Source organism: Coregonus clupeaformis, chromosome 9 (genome assembly GCF_020615455.1).
Source record: "Coregonus clupeaformis isolate EN_2021a chromosome 9, ASM2061545v1, whole genome shotgun sequence".
Classification (NCBI taxonomy): Eukaryota; Metazoa; Chordata; class Actinopteri; order Salmoniformes; family Salmonidae; genus Coregonus; species Coregonus clupeaformis.
In genome coordinates, this window is record NC_059200.1 from 27570618 (window position 1) to 27591717 (window position 21100).

Sequence of the window (21100 nt, forward strand, 5' to 3'; positions counted from 1 at the left end):
AAATACTTATTTCCCTCATTAAAATGCAAATCAATTCATAACGTTTTTGACATGAGTTGTCTGGATTTTTTTGTTGTTATTCTGACTCTCACTGTTCAAATAAACCTACCATTAAAATTATAGACTGATCATGTCTTTGTCAGTGGGCAAACATACAAAATCAGCAGGGGATCAAATACTTTTTTCCCTCACTGTAGGTATCGTTTTTTGTGTGCTCTAGGGCAACCGTGTCTAGGTGGAATTTGTATTTGTGGTCCTGGCAACTGGACCTTTTTTGGAGAGTCTGATAGGGAGAGTGTGTGCAAGAGGGAGAAACAATGCATACCAAAGTGCAGGTGTGTTTGTGTAAAATCAACCTTCTCCTTATCAGTGACAGGCTCATTGATTACTGTGGCAACTGCCTTTTGATTGGTCCCCTGTTATGAAAGGGACCGGGCCTGAGATATACAGCTAGCACTCTTCAGTCTTCCTCTGGCAGAGCACAATGTCTATGTTCTGTTGCCATGAGAACAGGCATATTCTTCACAGGAAACAGTCCTTCCTTGTCCCCGTCTGTCCTCCACTCATAACATTCCTTCCTTCCTGTCCTCCACTCTTAACGTTTGGGCCAAGATGACAGGCAGAACTAATACGGAGTCGTCCACCGTGACACACAGGCGCACGTTCGCACTATGCAGGCACGCACGTATGCGGATGAGAAACACACAGCGGTCGGGGAGGGCAGTGAGGCTCCTGTTATTCCCCTCTGTGATGGCACAGGGAGTGATTTTATCTTACCGGATATCTGTTGGCCTTAGTGGCTATTATCATCCAGCTGTAATTGCCTAGTTTTCCACATGGCTGCTCTGCTGTGTGCCAGTCTGGAAGAGGATGGTGCAGTAGGCCAAGCAGAGTACAGCACGGAGCAGGAGACTCTGACAGATAAGCAGGAGTTGGATAGGCCTAATGAGCTAGGTTAAAGGGATACTTTGGGATTTTGGCAATGAACTCTTTATCTACTTCTCTAGAGTCAGATGAACTCGTGGATACCATTTTTATGTCTGTGTCCAGTATGAAGGAAGTTAAGAGGTAGTTTGGCGAGCAAATGCTAACTAGCGTTACCCATAGACTTCAGTCATTGCGTATCTACTAGCATGGGGAAGTAGATCAAGGGCCTCATGCCAAAATCCCGAAGTATCCCTTTAAAGGCTGCTCTGCTCCGGACTCTGGGGGAAAATAGTGGAGAGGGGGATTTATCCAATTGTTTTGTTTGGGAGTTTATTGTTGTGACATGTTTCATTGGGAAATTAACAATTAAATTCCACCCACCGTTTAAGTCTTTTGAAAACGCACCCTGGAGAGAGAGAAAGACCTAGGCAGCCCTAATAATCCATAAGGTTATTCTGTGAATTTTTTACTTGAAGCCTTTGTGGATGTAGACAGCATATTGTAGCCTATAATATGATTTCTCTGTCTTCTTACTTTTATGTGATTTGTCCCTGTCAGAATTATAAAACACAGTTTTTGAATAAATCAGATTACACTAAGATTGAACATCTTCATCTTGTGGTCCTCTGTAGCTCAGCTGGTAGAGCACGGGTTCGATCCCCGGGACCACCCATACACAAAAAAAATGTATGCACACATGACTGTAAGTCGCTTTGGATAAAAGCGTCTGCTAAATGGCATATTATTATTATTATTATTAGTCTACATTATCACTGTGACGTTCCCCCCGCCTCTCACACTCGCTTTATTATTTAGTGTTGGCTAGTTACCAAGGGCAACGCTGCGTATTTCAGTCATACAGAGGTTCTCTCCCAAGTCAGAGGCAGATGAGAAATTACAATATTTACTCCACTTCTGATGTTTCTTTGCCCCTCTCTCTACTCTACTATGTTGTCATGGATGTAACTCTCTATCATGCTTTTTAAACCATTTAAAGCTGTGGTGACAATTAGGGCTGGGAATTGACAGGGACCTCCCAATATGATATCACGATACTTCAGTACCAGTCAAAAGTTTGGACACCTACTCATTCAAGGGTTTTTCTTTATTTGTACTATTTTCTACATTGTAGAGTAATAGTGAAGACATCAAAATTATGAAATAACACATATGGAATCATGTAGTAACCAGAAAAGTGTTAAACAAATCCTAATATATTTTATATTTGAGATTCTTCAAATAGCCACCCTTTGCCTTTATGACAGCTCTGCAAACATATTGCTCACTTTGTCTGCTGCAGAGAGACGAGAGAGCCATAATAAACATTATTTTTGATCTGTCCTGGAAATAAAACTGCTGAAAGCATGTTGGCTCACTATTTATAAAGAAGATGGAGAACAAGCTATAGGATAAAAGATACTAGAGTTTTGGCGCCGGTACAGCCGACTAGCGCTAGCTATCGCTACCTACCAAGAAATCATGTATTTTTTAACCTTTTATGGTGACAATAACGCCCTTATTTGCTGTATACTTTGGAAGTATTGGATTTAGGCCAAGACGGAGAAAGAAGCACTGAGTCACCTTGCTGTGCTGCAGTCAGAGGGGGGACGTCCACAGCACAGAGCATCATGCCACTCTGCTCTGTGGTGGGAGATTTGTATGCAGGCCGGCAGAGGTGGATGAGAGCATTGTCCTGAGCTTTTACCCTGTCCTCCCCTGTCTCCCTGTATTCCGCAGTGTTGTCGGGAATACACACACAACACACAGTCAATTGCACAAACTCCATAGACTATGGTTGCTTTTTGTTGTAAAGTTTCCCATCCCATTAGTTTTTTTTATTTATGTTTTATTTCACCTTTATTTAACCAGGTAAGCCAGTTGAGAACAAGTTCTCATTTACAACTGCGACCTGGCCAAGATAAAGCAAAGCAGTGCGATAAAAACAACAACACAGAGTTACATATCGGGTAAAAAAACATAAAGTCAAAAAAAAATACAACAGAAAATATATATACAGTGTGTGCAAATGTAGCAAGTTATGGAGGTAAGGCAATAGTTAGACAGCGTTGTGATAGTTTTGCCAGAAATTCTTGACGCACCCATATCTCCCACTGGTTTTGTTGTGTGTAGCAACAGTGATTGTGATGGCATCATGCAGAGCGTGCCAGAGCCAGCATCTAAAGCCAGACTGTAGTTAATGGTCTCTGAAGCCTTGCCATCTGCTGTGTTTCGTCAGTTCCTCTCTGTCCTGTCAATAATGTCATATCTGTTAGAATGATCTCCTCTGAGTCTGAGTGCAGTCAGTCTGTCTCACAGCAAAGGCAGGCAACCACTGCTCTGCCCTGGCAAAGATGGATGGGAGCACCGCATGCATCAGATGAGATGTACTTCCGTGATTGGTATTGACTGAGGCAACCCGTTCCCCCAACACACACACACAGCCACAGCCTACTCCCCAACAGAGGACTTTGAGATAGAAACACAATGTAATTTATGGCCTCCATTAACTGCCCTCTGGGGTCCGGCCATTCCAGTCAGTCTATCTCTCGGTCCCAGTCAGCTGCCAATCAAATGTCAGGGAGGGTTACTGAGTGAAGGGGCATCATCACTTACAACACAGGGTGAAGAAGGGTGGTGTGTGTGTGTGTCTCACCTTGCTTTATCCCAGGGGAGGAGGGGGGTTGTTTGATCTTACTGCTCATGTGTCTGTGAGTTAATGCCCCTCTGTCTGTATGGGAGTCTATCCCAGCCATAGACTCATCTAACCCCAGCCAGCCCCAGGAGATCCCCCCTCCGACCCCTGGATGTATTCTGTGTGTTCAGATCTTAACATCAGGCAGCCTCCCTCCCTGTCTCCACATCCCCTGCTGTTGGAATGGAAACAAAGGACTCCTCCAATTTAAGATACTGTTTTTCTGAGTCTTGTGCTCTCTCCCTCGCTCACTTTCTTTCAATTCAATTCAATTCAAAGGGCTTTATTGCCAAAGCAAGTGAAATAATTTTGATAAACAAGAGTGAAATAAACAATAAAAAATTAACAGTAAACATTACACTCACAAAAGTTTTAAAGGAATAGAGACATTTAAAAATGTAATTATGGCTATGTACAGTGTTATAACAATGTGCAAATAGTTCAAGTACAAAAGGGAAAATAAATAAACATAAATATGGGTTGTACTTACAATGGTGTTTGTTCTTCACTGGTTGCCCTTTTCTTGTGGCAACAGGTCACAAATCTTGCTGCTGTGATGGCACACTATGGTATTTCACCCGATAGATATGGGAGTTTATCAAAATTGGATTTGTTTTTGAATTCATTGTGGGTCTGTGTAATCTCTAATATGGTCATACATTTGGCAGGAGGTTATGAAGTGCAGCTCAGTTTCCACCTCATTTTGTGGGCGGTGTGCACATAGCCTGTCTTCTCTTGAGAGCCAGGTCTGCCTACGGCGGCCTTTCTCAATAGTAAGGCTATGCTGACGGAGTCTGTACATAGTCTAAGCTTTCCTTAAGTTTGGGTCAGTCACAGTGGTCAGGTGTTCTGCCACTGTGTACTCTCTGTTTAGCACCCCCACAGTCTTGTTGTATCAAAGCCATACATGTTGTCTCATACATGTTGTCTCAGGACCCATAATCATCCCTTTTTCTTTCCACCATGTTATCCTTTCTTCCTCCCTGTTCACCCGCTCCTTCCTCAGTCTCCTCAGATCTTGGCAGAGAAAGCACAACGTGGGGGATGGGGATGAAAGGAAGGGGTGTCGGAGAGGGGGATTGAGGAAAGTGGGGGATGGAATTTGTTGTGACTGTAGCGGAGGGGTTAGGGCTTTGAGAGCAGGGGGATGGAGGATGAGGGTGGGATGATACCCTGGTCATAGACTGTTCTCTCTGCTACCGCACGGTAAGCGGTACCGGAGCGCCAAGTCTAGGTCTAAAAGGCTTCTTAACAGCTTCTACCCCCAAGCCATAAGACTGCTGAACAATTCATCAAATGGCCACCCGGACTATTTACATTGACCCCCTGTATATAGCCTCGTTATTGTTATTTTAGTGTTACTTTTAATACTTTTTAACTTTTGTTTATTTGTTAAACATTTTCTTAACTCTTTCTTGAACTGCATTGTTGGTTAAGGTCTTGTAAGTAAGCATTTCACGGTAAGGTCTAAACCTGTTGTATTCGGAGCATGTGACAAATAAAGTTTGATTTGATATATTTCCCTTGTGTTATCAAGACAACCACTCTTCCTGTGCTAACAGAAAAACAGGAGGAGTAAGAGGGAAGAGAAAGAGAGAGCGAAGGGGTGGCGTTGGTTGGCTGTGTGTGTGAGGCGTTTAATAGGAGGATTGGAACAAGAATATGCTTCAATTTACCAGCTGTCTGATGATGATGATGCTGCTGCTGTCCACAGGCTGCACAGCAACATCAACCAAAGTGGTGGGCGCTGAGAGAGAGAGACGGTCCGTTACAAGTTTTCCTGCTTGTTTATAGCCTCGTACAGTTTAAGTGCCAGCTTGTTATTGTTCTTGTCCTGATGTGAAGTGTATACAACAGTCACAATAACAGCTGGAACCTCCCTCTGGAGGTAGAAGGGTCAGCATTTGACCATCAGGTATTCCAAGACGGTTGAACAATGGGTTGAGATTTACACTGCTCTCGAGTCGGCACACCATTTGTTGTTGATGAAGAGGCAAACCCCTCCCCTACGGCTGGGCAGTATACCGTATTTTACTATATACCACTATATACCGGTATTGATGCACGGACCGGTTTGGGTTTTTACTTTACCTTTTATAACAGAGAGAGCACAGAAAACGGAGAGAGCGCAGAGAGAGAGAGAGAGAGCGCAGAGAGAGAGAGAGGGAGAGCGAAGAGAGAGAGAGAGGGAGAGCGCAGAGAGAGAGAGAGAGCGCAAAGAGAGAGAGAGAGAGCGCAGAGAGAAAGCGCAGAGCGAGCGCACAGAAAACAGACACAGACAGAGAGCACAGTAAACACAGAGAGAGGGAGCACAGAAAACACAGACACAGAGAGAGAGAGCACAGAAAACACAGACACAGAGAGAGAGAGCACAGAAATCAGACAGAGAGAGAGCACAGAGAGAGCCATAAGGAGAGAGATAAATAGGCAAGCATTGAGGCAGGCTGTCTGTCTTGATGTGTGGGTGCTCTGCTGAACCGTTTGTGTGGTGTGTGTGATTGAGTGAGTGTGTGTGTCTGTTTCTCCCACACAGTGCGTGTGTGTTTTCCCCGTCTCTCTGTGCTGTAGCTGCCTCTCTCTCGGCTGTGACTCTGGCTCTGTGCTGCTGCTGTGCGTCTCTCTCCCTGCCCGTCTCTGACACTATGAATTTCTGCAACCATTTAGGTGAATACAAGAAGGACGAACTCCTGGAGGCAGCTAGGTGAGCACAAGCTTTAAATCTCCCCTCTCATCCTCCCTCAGTCTCTCCCTACCTCCTGTATTCTAACTCCCTTCTCCTCCTCCCCTCCGTCATTAGCAGACAGGTGTTGTGAAAGGGCTGTGCATGTGGTTTGGGAGGGCTGGTGCACGGCGAGGGTTGTTATGGTGAAGGGATGTGCACGTGGATTGTGTGTGTGACCAGAGACCCACAGTGGAACCAGAGGGGATAATTAGAGGGTTAATGACAGAGGGCTGGGGAGACCCTCTGGCCCTGAGGCAGCATTGATTCAGAGGAGGGGTTATCTTTTCTCTCCGTGGCTGTTATGACTGATGAAACAACATTGCCGATAACGTGGTGGATAGATATTTCGGATGGGCCAGTGGGTTCATAGTTCACACAGACATCCCGGAAGAGGTGCACCCTAGGAAGGAGGAGTGAAGCCCTCAGAGAGAGGAAGAGGAAGACGAGACATCCTCATCGCTCTGCTGTCATCTGAACAGCGGAGATATTCCCTGGTCTCCTGCTCTGTGCTCCCTCCCTCCCAACGTCCTCCCTGCTCCTGTTCTGCTGCCTGCCCTGCACCCTGACTCCATCTGCCCACTGGGAACTCCATCTGCCCACTGGGAACTCCTGTCATGTCCACTACAAGCATGAGGGGGATCTCTCTCTGTCTTTTGTTCCTACAAATGAAGGACACACACAGGCTACCCCACAATGGCTGTTCTGGTCACCCCACATAGACACAGTTTCCTTTCCACAATGGACGCCCCAGCATAACAAAAGGCTGTTACAGTTCAGAGGAGTGCTGTGAGCCACCCAGCATGTTCTGTGGAGCAAGGCATGTCTGTCACATTCAGCTCGTTATACTGAAGTGGCTGCCTTTATGTTGGTTCTGGCCTGGAGTTGGCCCTTCGGCACCAGACCCTACTAGACTACATGAAATCGGTGTTTGATGACTCAATCAGAATGCGCTCTGGGGGAATAAATGGAGGCAACTATAAAGACTCTGACTTCATTATCTGGGAGCGCTGTTGGCCGGTTGAAACCATGATCAGAGGGGTTGCCATGGAGGATAATGTAATGTACCACACACTTTGTCCATAACAAGCCTATGTAATGTACTGTATGGAGCTCCTTCCAGCCAGGGCTTTCAGCACTTCTAATGAAGACAAGGCCTGGTATTGATTATTCTACAGTAAGGAATAAGGCTCTTCTGAGATGTCAGTTATCATAGAGGGAAGGAAACACACACACACTCGCCTCTCCCTAGCAGCTCTATGCTAAACCTAGGGATGCTATTGTGCATCTAAATGAAGGATCTCTTGTTTTTACTTAAGGCCAGTTCTTTACCGTCGGAAGGAGAAGAGAAGCGGAGAAAGAGAAGAGACGTGCAGAAGAAAGCAAAGCCACTGGCTATGAATGCATCTTCGCGGAAAGGGACTTTAGCAAAAGCTTGATACAGGGCGAGCGAGAGAGGAGAAAGAGAAGAAAAACCATTTTCTTCCTTTCTCTGACGGCCTTTAGCAATGTCATCTGGGTAATGCAGTGACTGGCCGGCTTCGCTGCCATGGTAGCACATCCTGACTGGGCCTCCCATCACCATGCCTGGGCACTGGGCACCATCCCCAGGAGGCAGCGGACATCCCTAATAAATAAACTCCCAGAGCATGCCAACATTAAGACTGGCTGGCACGGCAGCTCTGATCCAGAACAGAACAGGCGGCAGTGCTGCTGGTACCACCCAAAGGGTGAAGAGACATGAGGACAGAGGAGAATGAGGAGGAGAAGTTCCCTGACATGGCACAGAAGTAGGGCCTTACTGGAGTTTGCTCTGTTGTCCGTCCATATTCAGGACTGTATTTTACCCGGGCTCTGGGAAGTGCCGTATGGCCACACTGAGAACTGGGAGCGGAGAGGATGGACCTTGGCTTCAGTGACCCTGGCAGGAGATGCTGAAGCTCCACATGGCTCCTGACCACCATGGACCATCACGCTGCATCAGACTTTAGGACTGGCTGTTTAGTGTGTGTAAGGTCCTGTTGTGTTCAGGGATGGAAGAGTAGAATAACACAGGAAAAACCTCCACAGCAGGTAGAGTGGAGATGCTGACTTGGATATCCGGAGGCCTAGTTTCTGAATCTCTCTACAGCCATGCATAGCCTTTGGCTAAGAAGAAATATCTATTTTGGGATAAGGAAAGAATTTACACTGCATCAGTGTTTTTCACTGTTGTCTGTTATCTAACAATCTTTCTTGACCAGTGTAGTCAGAGTTACTGGCCTGGGTTAGACTGCAGACATGAAGCTCTTTAGGTCTCTGTTCTGTCCATTTTGGAACACTCCCTTGGGCAAAGCTTTCCACTTTCCTTGCCTCTTCTTTTGTTGTTTTCCTTTTTTAGTTAAAGAAACTGAAAAGATATCTAAAGATACTACTCCAATTACCGTTCTCTTTCTACCTCTTTCTCGCTCACTCGTTCGGATATATCTAACGCAGGGCATGGTATCTTTTTTCTTTTTTTGGACCCTGTTTTCTTCCGCTGCAGGAGTGGAAATGAAGAGAAGCTCATGGCCCTGCTCACTCCGTTAAACGTCAACTGCCACGCAAGCGACGGCCGCAAGGTAAGAGCGCGCTCAGTCTGTACACACACACCACTGTTACTAAAGCAATCTCCACTTAAACCATGATATTCAAACCAATTGTTAAGTCATAGTGGAATGGACCATTGCTCCAATCAAATGAAGTACATTTTAAATAGTCATTGACCTATACTTGACAATAAAAAATAAAAACATATTTAACCTTTATTTAACCAGGCAAGTCAATTAAGAAAACATTCTTATTTACAATGATGGCCTAGCAAGAGGCAAAAGGCCTCCTGTGGGGACGGGCGCTGCGATTAAAAAGAAAATGCAGGACAAAACGCACATCGCGACAAAAGAGACAACACTACATAAAGAGAGACAACAACATGGCAGCAACACAACATGGCAGCAACACAACACAACATGACAACAACACATGGTAGCAGCACAAACATGGCAGCAGCACATCATAGTAGCAACACAAACATGGCACAAATGTTGTTAGGCACAGGCAACATCATGAAGGAAAATATTGTAGAGACAAAAGCACATCACGCAGACCAGCCACAAGTGTCAGTAAGTGTCCATGATTGAGTCTTTGAATTTAGAGATACAATTGTCCAGTTTTAGTGTTCTTTTGCAGCTCGTTCCAGTCGCTAGCTGCAGCGAACTGAAAAGAGGAGCGACCCAGGGTTGTGCATGCTTTGGGGACCTTTAACAGAATGTGACTGGCAGAATGGGTGCTGTATGTGGAGGGTGAGGGTTGCAGTAGGTATCTCAGATAGGGGGGAGTGGGCCTAAGAGGGTTTTATAAATAAGCATCAACCAATGGGTCTTGCGGCGGGTATACAGGGATGGCCAGTTTACAGAGGAGTACAGAGTGCAGTGATGTGTCCTATAAGGAGCATTGGCGGCAAATCTGATGGCCGAATGGCATTCTTCCTACAGAACCGCATAACCTTTGTTGTAGAGTGTTCAACACAAAATCCGGGGAGGGGCCAGCTGAGTATAAGACTGTATCATCTGCATATAAGTGGATGAGAGAGCCTCCTACTGAGTTATGTTGTTGATGTAAATTGAGAAGAGCGTGGGGCCTAGGATCGAGCCTTGGGGTACTCCCTTGGTGAAAGGCAGGGGCTGAGACGAGATGTTCTGACTTTACACTTTGCACTCTTTGAGATCGTTAGCAAACCAGGCCAAATACCCCTCCGAGACACCAATACTCCTTAGCCAACCCACAAGAATGGAATGGTGTACCGTATCGAAAGCTTTGGCCAAGTCCAATAAAGATAGCAGCACAACATTGCTTAGAGTCAAGAGCAGTGGTGACATCATTTAGGACCTTTAAGGTTGCAGTGACACATCCATAACCTGAGCGGAAACCAGATTGCATACCAGAGAGAATGCTATAGACACTAAGAAAGCCAGTCAGTTGATTATTACGTTTTTCCACAACTTTTGATAAACGGGGCAAGAAAGAAATTGGACTATGACAGTCAGGATCAGCTTGATCTCCCCCTGTAAATAAAGAACATACCGTGGCTGCCTTCCAAGCACTGGGAACCTACCTAGAGAGGAGAGACGTGGCTGCCTTCCAAGCACTGGGGACCTACCCAGAGAGGAGAGATGTGGCTGCCTTCCAAGCACTGGGAACCTACCCAGAGAGGAGAGACGTGGCTGCCTTCCAAGCACCGGGAACCTACCCAGAGAGGAGAGACAATTTAAAAAGTTGGAGGTAGTAATTGGGCAGGATAGTGGAGGTAGTAATTTTGAGTGAACACAAGTGGAACAGAGTGAGGAGGGGGATAAGTGGCCCTCTAAATGTCCAAGCCAGGTTACAGGTGTCAGTTAGACTAGAGGTCTGTTCTGATCTCCGGTAAAGCTGCAGGATGTGATCTGTCAGTCCAAGAGGCTTTGCCTGATCCAGCAGCATCCCTCCTCACAGACCTTTACCTGAGCCTGCAGCATCCCCTTCTCACTGACCTTTGACTGGAAATGAGAGGATTTGTGGAACCTCTGTCTGCTGAAAGGTAATCATAATGCTTGGATGGGCCACAGTTGAGGATAGCACCTCCACTCTCCTACTAAATGAGTTGTGTAATGGCAGATTTCAAACACACTCAGCAGTTTTTATAGTAGATGTTGATAAAAACTAACATATTGTTAGTTCAGTATTAACGCAACTTTCTAGTGGAAGTAGCCTGCCAAAGATGGATACAAATTCAAGTTTATTGGTTGCGTACACAGATTTGCAGATGTTATCTCAGGTGCAGCGAAATACTTGTGTTCCTAGCTCCAACAGTGCAGTAATAATGCCTAGAAAACAATACTGTAGCTGTGGTCCTCTGTAGCTCAATTGGTAGAGCATGGCACTTGTAACGCCAGGGTAGTGGGTTCGATCCCCGGGACCACCCATACGTTAAAAAAAAATTATGCACACATGACTGTAAGTCGCTTTGGATAAAAGTGTCTGCTAAATGGCATAATAATACAAAACAATATGCAAATAATCCAAACGTAAAAATAATGAAATTAAGAAATATCACAACGAGCAGTGTCAGAGTCCGGAATGTAAATGTGTGTGTGTGTGTGTGTGTGTGTGTGTGTGTGTGTGTGTGTGTGTGTGTGTGTGTGTGTGTGTGTGTGTGTGTGTGTGTGTGTGTGTGTGTGTGTGTGTGTGTGTGTGTGTGTGTGTGTGTGTGTGTGTGTGTGTGTGTGTGTGTGTGTGTGTGTGTGTGTGTGTGTGTGTGTGTGTGTGTGTGTGTGTGTGTGTGTGTGTGTGTGTGTGTGTGTGTGTGTGTGTGTGTGTGTGTGTGTGTGTGTGTGTGTGTGTGTGTGGGTGGGTGGGTGGGTGGGTGGGTGTGTGGGTGTGTGTGTGTGTGTGTGTGTGTGTGGGTGGGTGGGTATACAGTGGGGAGAACAAGTATTTGATGCACTGCCGATTTTGCAGGTTTTCCTACTTAGAAAGCATGTAGAGGTCTGTAATTTTTATCATAGGTACACTTCAACTGTGAGAGACGGAATCTAAAACAAAAATCCAGAAAATCACATTGTATGATTTTTAAGTAATTAATTAGCATTTTATTGCATGACATAAGTATTTGATCACCTACCAACCAGTAAGAATTCCGGCTCTCACAGACCTGTTAGTTTTTCTTTAAGAAGCCCTCCTGTTCTCCACTCATTACCTGTATTAACTGCACCTGTTTGAACTCGTTACCTGTATAAAAGACACCTGTCCACACACTCAATCAAACAGACTCCAACCTCTCCACAATGGCCAAGACCAGAGAGCTGTGTAAGGACATCAGGGATAAAATTGTAGACCTGCACAAGGCTGGGATGGGCTACAGGACAATAGGCAAGCAGCTTGGTGAGAAGGCAACAACTGTTGGCGCAATTATTAGAAAATGGAAGAAGTTCAAGATGACGGTTAATCACCCTCGGTCTGGGGCTCCATGCAAGATCTCACCTCGTGGGGCATCAATGATCATGAGGAAGGTGAGGGATCAGCCCAGAACTACACGGCAGGACCTGGTCAATGACCTGAAGAGAGCTGGGACCACAGTCTCAAAGAAAACCATTAGTAACACACTACGCTGTCATGGATTAAAATCCTGCAGCGTACGCAAGGTCCCCCTGCTCAAGCCAGCGCATGTCCAGGCCCATCTGAAGCTTGCCAATGACCATCTGGATGATCCAGAGGAGGAATGGGAGAAGGTCATGTGGTCTGATGAGACAAAAATAGAGCTTTTTGGTCTAAACTCCACTCGCCGTGTTTGGAGGAAGAAGAAGGATGAGTACAACCCCAAGAACACCATCCCAACCGTGAAGCATGGAGGTGGAAACATCATTCTTTGGGGATGCTTTTCTGCAAAGGGGACAGGACGACTGCACCGTATTGAGGGGAGGATGGATGGGGCCATGTATCGCGAGATCTTGGCCAACAACCTCTTGGCCAACCCAATAGAAAATCTTTGGAGGGAGCTGAAAGTCCGTATTGCCCAGCGACAGCCCCGAAACCTGAAGGATCTGGAGAAGGTCTGTATGGAGGAGTGGGCCAAAATCCCTGCTGCAGTGTGTGCAAACCTGGTCAAGACCTACAGGAAACGTATGATCTCTGTAATTGCAAACAAAGGTTTCTGTACCAAATATTAAGTTCTGCTTTTCTGATGTATCAAATACTTATGTCATGCAATAAAATGCAAATTAATTACTTAAAAATCATACAATGTGATTTTCTGGATTTCTGTTTTAGATTCCGTCTCTCACAGTTGAAGTGTACCTATGATAAAAATTACAGACCTCTACATGCTTTGTAAGTAGGAAAACCTGCAAAATTGGCAGTGTATCAAATACTTGTTCTTCCCACTGTGTGTGTATATATATATATATATATATATATATATATATATATATATATATATACACACACACACACACACACACACACACACACACACACACACACACAGTGAGCTCCAAAATGTATTGGGACGGTGACACGTTTTGTTTTTTTGGCTCTGTACTCCAGAACTTTGGATTTGAAATTATACAATGACTATGAAGTTAAAGTGCAGACTGTCAGCTTTAATGTGAGAGTATTTTCATCCATATCGGTTGAACTGTTTCAAAATTACTTTTGGTGCCTTCGGAAAGTATTCATATCCCTTGACTTTTTCCACATTTTGTAACGTTACAGCCTTATTCTAAAATTGATTAAATAAATACAAAATCCTCAGCAATCTACACACAATACCCCATAATGACAAAGCGACAACACATAGATTCTTATTTACATAAGTATTCAGACCCTTTGCTTGAGACTCGAAATTGAGCTCAGGTGCATCCTGTTTCCATTTATCATCCTTGAGATGTTTCTACAACTTTATTGAGTCCGCCTGTGGTCAATTCAATTGATTGGACATGATTTGGAAAGGCACACACCTTAGACCACTGCGACATTGCGCCTCCCGAGTGGCACAGTGGTCTAAGGCACTGCATCGCAGTGCTAGCTGTGCCACTAGAGATCCTGGTTCGAATCCAGGCTCTTGTCGTAGCAGGCTGCGACCGGGAGACCCATGCGGCGGCGCACAATTGGCCCAGCGTTGTCCAGGGTAGGGGAGGGAATGGCCGGCAAGAATGTAGCTCAGTTGGTAGAGCATGGCGTTCGCAACGCCAGTGTTGTGGGTTCGATTCCCACGGGGGGCCAGTATGAAAAATTAAATAATGTATGCACTCACTAACTGTAAGTGGCTCTGGATAAGAGCGTCTGCTAAATGACTAAAATGTAAATGTAAATAAGGTCCCACAGTTGACAGTGCATGTCAGATCAAAAACCAAGCCATGAGGTCGAAGGAATTGTCCGTAGAGGGGTACCAAAAAATGTCTGCAGCATTGAAGATCCCCAAGAACACAGTGGCCTCCATCTTTCTTAAATGGAAGAAGTTTGGAACCACCAAGACTCTTCCTAGAGCTGGCCGCCCGGCCAAACTGAGCAATCGGGGGAGAAGGGCCTTGGTCAGGGAGGTGACCAAGAACCCGATGGTCACTCTGACAGAGCTCTAGAGTTCCTCTGTGGAGATGGGAGAACCTTCCAGAAGGAATATAATGGTGTGTATAGACCGTATGTACAGTATATGAATAGAAAAGGTTTGTACAGCAGTAGTTATTTAGGATGAGCCATGACAAGAATACATGACTAGTTACTCATAGTTGATACTTGGCTACAGTGCAATGCTGTGATGTCCAGCATATCCAAACATTACAGTTCTCTCATAAAGTAAGCTTCCTGGGAATACTCTAGAATAATTAGGGTAGAGGGATTAATTTTGGGATCTGTGAGGGATTCCACAGTGAGATTCCAGTTCTTTTTATTCCCACACCACAGCAGTGTACTGTAGGTTGTAATTATGGCTATTGTGTGAGCAGTTAGCGTTCAATGGCTCCTGATTCTCATTCACCCCCGGCTGTATTGCCACTGTTGTGGCTTTGTACCTCTGCATCCTGTCCCTGTCTGCTTCAGAAGGAATGCAATGACATTTAGATTCTTCCTCCCTCCTTTTCTTCCTCCCTGGATAATTCCCTGCCTGACTATGTGAGCGGTGCTGTTCGGTGTGGCAGTGTGGATGTTTATGGCTGGGCTGTGTTCGCCAGAGTCACTGCCCTCCAAAAAGGGCTCTGCAGGGTGCAGTGTTCCTGCCTTCCAGGCTGCCGGCCGGTTGGTCGCTCCCCAGACCTCAGTATTTATGAACAGAGAGAATGTCTTCTCCTTAACTGTCTCTCTGTTCTAATGAGTTGCTGTGGCCCGGGCAGCACAGCATGTAGATACAGATATGTTGTTCTAAGGCTGATGAGAGGGTTGCTCCTACTAGTTACATTGCTTTGTGTTCTTGATTTCTCACTGTGTGTTCGGTTAGGCCTTTGTGCTGGACTGGGCTTCCTTGGTCTCCTAAGGTCACCGCTCTCTATTTCCATGCTACTATACAGCCCTTTAATTTACTGTCCAGTGAGTCACACGTATTTTACCTAGGAGGGAGACCCAGGAGTTATAGAGGAGATTATGGGAAAGTGAAAGGTCAGCATTTAGCCTACAAGGTCAGCGTAATTCATGGGGCTCTTACATATTTCCAAGGGGAATTTTTGGTGTTTAGGCTACATCTACAGTCTGTCAGGTGTGGTCTAGTCCCCCTCCCCCTACTCTAAATGTGTGCTCAGCAGTCCTAACGTGGTTATTACACGGTTACTCATAGATTATAATTACCTGGATCTCAGTTCCAGCTTGGCCATAAAAAGAGTGAGGACACTTGACTTAATGCTAATATAAAAAATTGTTTGAGAGAAACACTGAGTGAGTGTGTGTGTGAGCCAGAGAGAGAGCCTGTGCGTGATCTCTCAGTGCAAGATACAAATAAGTGTGGCTACTGATTACCATACTAATGATATTCTGTTCTGAGGATTCTCCATCCTCATAACCCGTTCCACTTATAATTTCTGTTGTCAAAGCTGATAACGAAATGAGTGATTCAACTGGAATGGAATTAAATGCTCGCTTTGAGAGAGATGAGCGAACTTCAAAATATGCAAAGCTTGCTGAGGTTTTGGTGGTGCAATTTATTCAGAGGTATGTGCCATTCATGTTGTAGTTAAGAAGTCACTTTGTGACACAGGTGATTCCATAGAGATTCTACTACTCAGGTGCAGTGAGTGTTACTTTAACCCCCCTAAAGAGACACGGCTTATATCTACAGTCAGTTAATCCTCACTGTCTAGCTCAATTCCATGCCCAGCTAATCTCTCCCTCGAAACTCTGCTAAATAAATAAATCAAGGAAATAGTTAATCACACTTGCTCCTTGAAGTAATTAAATTCGCTTAATATATTTCCCAGGCTTCTCTCTCCCTCTCTAAGCCTAGCATGTTTTTGTTTCCTTAGTGATCTGTCTATGTACAGTACCTTCAGAAAGTATTCACACCCCTTGACTTTTTCCAAATGTTTGGTTACAGCCTGAATTTAAAATGGATAAATGTATATTTGGTGTCACTGGCCTACACACAATACCCCATAATGTCAGTGGAATTATGTTTTTAGAAATGTTTACTAATTTGTTAAAAATGAAAAGCTGAAATGTCTTGAGTCATTAAGTATTCACCTCCTTTTTTTTTTGGCAAGCCTTAATAAGTAAAGGAGTAAAAATGTGCTAACAAGTCACATAATAAGTTGCATGGACTCTGTGTGCAATAATAGTGTTTAACATGATTTTGAATGACTACCTCATCTCTGTACCCCACACATACAGTTATTTGTAAGGTCCGTTGTTCTAGCAGTGAATTCTAAACACAGATTCAACCACAAAGACCAGGGAGGTTTTCCAATGCCTCGCAAAGAAGGGCACCTATTGGTAGATGGGTAAAAAATAAAAGCAGACATTGAATATCCCTTTGAGCATGGTGAAGTTATTAATTGCACTTTGGATGGTATATCAATACACCCAGTCATTACAAATATACAGGCATCCTTCCTAACTCAGTTGCTGGAGAGGAAGGAAACCGCTCAGGGATTTCACCATGAGGTCAGTGGTGACTTTAAAACAGTTACAGAGTTTAATGGCTGTGATAGGAGAAAACTGAGGATGGATCAACAACATTGTAGTTACTCCACAATACTAACCTATAATATAACAATAAACCTAATTGACAGAGTGAAAAGAAGGAATACAGAATAAAAAATATTCCAAAACATGCAATAAGACACTAAAGTAAAACTGTAAACAGATGTGTCAGAACAGAAACTGAATATAAGCATGGGCAAAATCCTAGAGGAAAACCTTGTTCAGTCTGCTTTCCAACAGACACTGGGAGACAAATTCAACTTTCAGCAGTACAATAACCTAAAACACAAGGCCAAATATACACTGGATTTGCTTACCAAGATTACATTGAATTTTCCTGAGTGGCCGAGTTAAAGTTTTGACATAAATCGGCTTGAAAATAGATGACAAGACTTGAAAATGGCTGTCTAGCAATGATCAACAACCAACTTGGCAGAGCTTGAAGAATTTTTTTAAGAACAATGTGCAAATATTGTACAATCCAGGTGTGGAAAGCTCTTAGCGATTTACCCAGAAAGACTCACAGCTGTAATCGCTGCCAAAGGTGATTCTAACGTGGATTGACTCGGGTGTGAATAATTCTGTATAAATACTGATATTTCTGTATTTCATTTTTAATAAATTTGCACAAATTTCGATAAACAAGATTTCATTTGGCATTATGGGGTATTGTGTGTGTAGATGTGATTTTTTTTGTTGTTGGTTTAATCCATTTTCAATTCAGGCTGTAAAACAGCAAAATGTGGAATATTTAAGGGGTATGAATACTTTCTGAAGGCACTGTATGTTAAAGATCCACTGCTCGCATTTCCTGCCTTCTTCCTCGGTCCCCCCACCTCGCCTTTGTCCCGCCGCCTCCATGCCCCAGGGAAAATAATTGAAGAGAAGCTCGTCCTTGGCTGCTCAAGTCTTCCGTTTTCCATTTGTCATAAAATTCCATCTTACAGGTTCATTCTTTTGTTGATGTAACGTTATATAATGGAATACTTAAGCTCTTTCCGAGCGGCACCGTTTGTCATCGGACTCTGTGTTGCTGTGCCAGTCTCTTTTATATTATTTTTTGTTGTTGCTGAATCCACACCCATGAAAGCAGCAAGGGGTTGTAATCATCCTCATATATTTTCATGGCCTGAAACCCAGAGTTTGCTCCGTACATTAATTGTGTTCGTCACAGTTTTCTTCTATAATGAGTATTGCAGCAGCCCGGGACAGAAAAGGCTCTTGGCAATGATGTGATGATCAGGAACAATAGGAAATTGACCATGTGTCATCTTTCAGCAGTTTTAGGCTATTTCCATGGCTACTATAAGCAGGAGAAGTGTAGCGGGTAGGGTTACCCTAACCATAACCCTTACCTAAACCTAACCTTAACCCTTACCGTAACCATTTAAAATGTCAACTTCAATGGGGTGACGTCAGAGTTGGGATGTCCCAAGGATCCCGTTTAGACTTTTCCAATGGAGAATTCTGTCCCTGGCAGTGTCATCTTTCAGCAGTGTTAGGCTATTTCCATGGCTACTATAAGGAGGAGCAGTGTAGGTGATAATAGAGTGCGTGGTAAAGTAATAAATCCACTCTGAACCTGTGATAACAGCCATATGTGACAAGCTTTTAATCTAGGCGACTGCTGTGTCTGCAGCACTGGTTATAGTTAGTTGTCAGAAACCCTAATAGGTTCAGGTTCAATACATGAACAATAGGCTTAGTTGTTTTTTATCATCCTATTTGTAGCAGGATTAATTAGATTGTTACTTTGATCTTCTGAGTTGGACTGGTTTGTGTTGATACTGTGGAGGAATCAGTAGACGGTCAGTCCCCTGGCATCTGCTGTTATTATCTCCAGCAGTTCTGTGACATATCAGTGGTGTGCTAAAGAAATTACCTTGGGTGGACAGTGTGACTGGAAGCTTAGCGAAGCGCTCAGATGAGACGCACCCTGTGAACACCTGCCAGTCAAATCAAATCAAATATTTAAAAAATGGTCACGTGCTGAATACAACGGGTGTAGACTTTACCATGAAATGCTTGCTTACGAGCCCATCCCAACGATGCAGAGTAAAAAAAATATTCTACAAAATAATAATTTGGAACACGAGAAATAAAATACACAAGAATGAAGCTATATACAGTGAGTACCAGTACCAGATCAATGTGCAGGGGTACGAGGTATCTGAGGTAGATATGTACAGGAAGGTAGGGTAAAGTGACTAGGCATCAGGATAGATAATACGAGTAGGAATAACACACCTCAGGAAGCTGCTCAGTATTCAAGAGAGTCGTGAACACTGGCTTCTTAATTTACCTCAACAACCTGCTTCCAACCAGTCCCTTCAACGCCTCTGGGAAGAGTGGGATGTGCTGAGGGTGAATGAACTGGGCCCGTCTCCATCCTCACCTTCTTTTCTATTTCATCATGAACATCAGAGGCCTCCTTTATAGATGATTGTGGACTACAGGAAAAAAAAGAGGACTGAGCACACCCCCATTCTCATCGACGGGGCTGTAGTGGAACAGGTTGAGAGCTTCAAGTTCCTTGGTGTCCACATCACCAACGAACTATCATGGTCCAAACACACCAAGACAGTCGTGAAGAGGGCACGACAAAGCCTATTCCCCCTCAGGAGACTGAAAAGATTCGGCATGGGTCCTCAGATCCACAAAAAATTATACAGCTGCACCATCGAGAGCATCCTGACTGGTTGCATCACCGCCTGGTATGGCAACTGCTTGGCCTCCGACCGCAAGGCACTACAGAGGGTAGTGTGTACGGCCCAGTACATCACTGGGGCCAAGCTTCCTGCCATCCAGGACCTCTATACCAGGCGGTGTCAGAGGAAGGCCCTCAAAATTGTCAAAGACTCCAGCCACCCTAGTCATAGACTGTTCTCTCTGCTACCGCACGGCAAGCGGTACCGGAGTGCCAAGTCTAGGTCCAAAAGACTTCTCAACAGCTTCTACCCCCAAGCCATAAGACTCCTGAACAGCTAATCATGGCTACCCGGACTATTTGCACTGCCCCCCCACCCCATACTTTTTACGCTGCTGCTACTCTGTTAAGTATTTATGCATAGTCACTTTAACTCTACCCACATGTACATATTACCTCAACTACCTCAACTAGCCGGTGCCCCCCGCACATTGACTATGCAACGGTACCCCCCTGTATATATAGCCTCCCTACTGTCACTTTATTCTATTGTATATATAGCCTCCCTACTGTCACTTTATTTTTACTTCTGCTCTTTTTTTCTCAACACTTTTTTGTTGTTGTTTTATTCTTACTTTTTTTGTTTAAAATAAATGCACTGTTGGTTAAGGGCTGTAAGTAAGCATTTCACTGTAATGTCTGCACCTGTTGTATTCGGCGCATGTGACCAATAAAATTTGATTTGATTTGATTTGATTTATAAACCGTGCGTACGTACAAAATAGACCCCAAAACATGCGTGCGTCATTTTTCACGCAAAAGTTGGCATTTATAAAAACGGAACTTGACGTGAAACTTTAGACCATGCATACGCACAATTTCTAGTGGTTGAAGTATTGCATTGTAAGAAAGCAAGTAGATTAGTATTTTGTGCAAATGGGGCATATGATGGACATGCTTATTCATAACAATAAACAGGTTAATAAGAAGATGCAAGTGTTTGCCCTTAGTGAGAAGAGAGAAAATATATTTAGTTTATCTTTGCATTTTAAAGTAATTTGAAAAAAAGCATCTATTTCCTAGGATATTATTTATTTCATTTCCATGATCGCTGCATAATAAATTCCTCACCTTTTCTGTGCTGGTTTCATACTCACGAGGTAGCATAGGCCTACAACAAGGATACTATTCGTCCCCTCTCTCATTTAATTGGACCCACTTCACAGTAGTAAATAGATAAGCTAGTTCATTTGCTCTATGCCATCCGATCCGGAGCGCCGTTTATTAACAGTGGAACATACGGTTGTAAGTTACTTCTGAAGCTTAAGTCTGAATACTGTAATTTCACATTTATCGAGTAGACTATTGCATTTATACACAATCCATCTTTTCTTAACCATTGCAGAATAAATTCTTCACCTTTTCTGGCCATGATGGGTTC

At 44.2% G+C, this 21100-nt stretch overlaps 1 protein-coding gene and 1 non-coding gene across 3 annotated transcripts in view; both read left to right on the forward strand.

The window, feature by feature from the left end:
• Positions 1–21100, forward strand: part of LOC121573895 (poly [ADP-ribose] polymerase tankyrase-1) — a 128268-nt gene that overhangs the window by 58260 nt on the left and 48908 nt on the right. For both annotated transcript variants that reach the window (XM_041886278.2, XM_041886279.2), the window contains exons 4-5: positions 6284–6320; positions 8863–8938. In XM_041886278.2, the coding sequence (XP_041742212.2) occupies positions 6284–6320; positions 8863–8938 (113 nt within the window). The remainder of the gene's footprint in view (positions 1–6283; positions 6321–8862; positions 8939–21100) is intronic.
• On the forward strand, positions 14034–14114 carry trnaa-cgc. Its single transcript has one exon. It is a non-coding gene; the product is annotated as a tRNA-Ala (tRNA).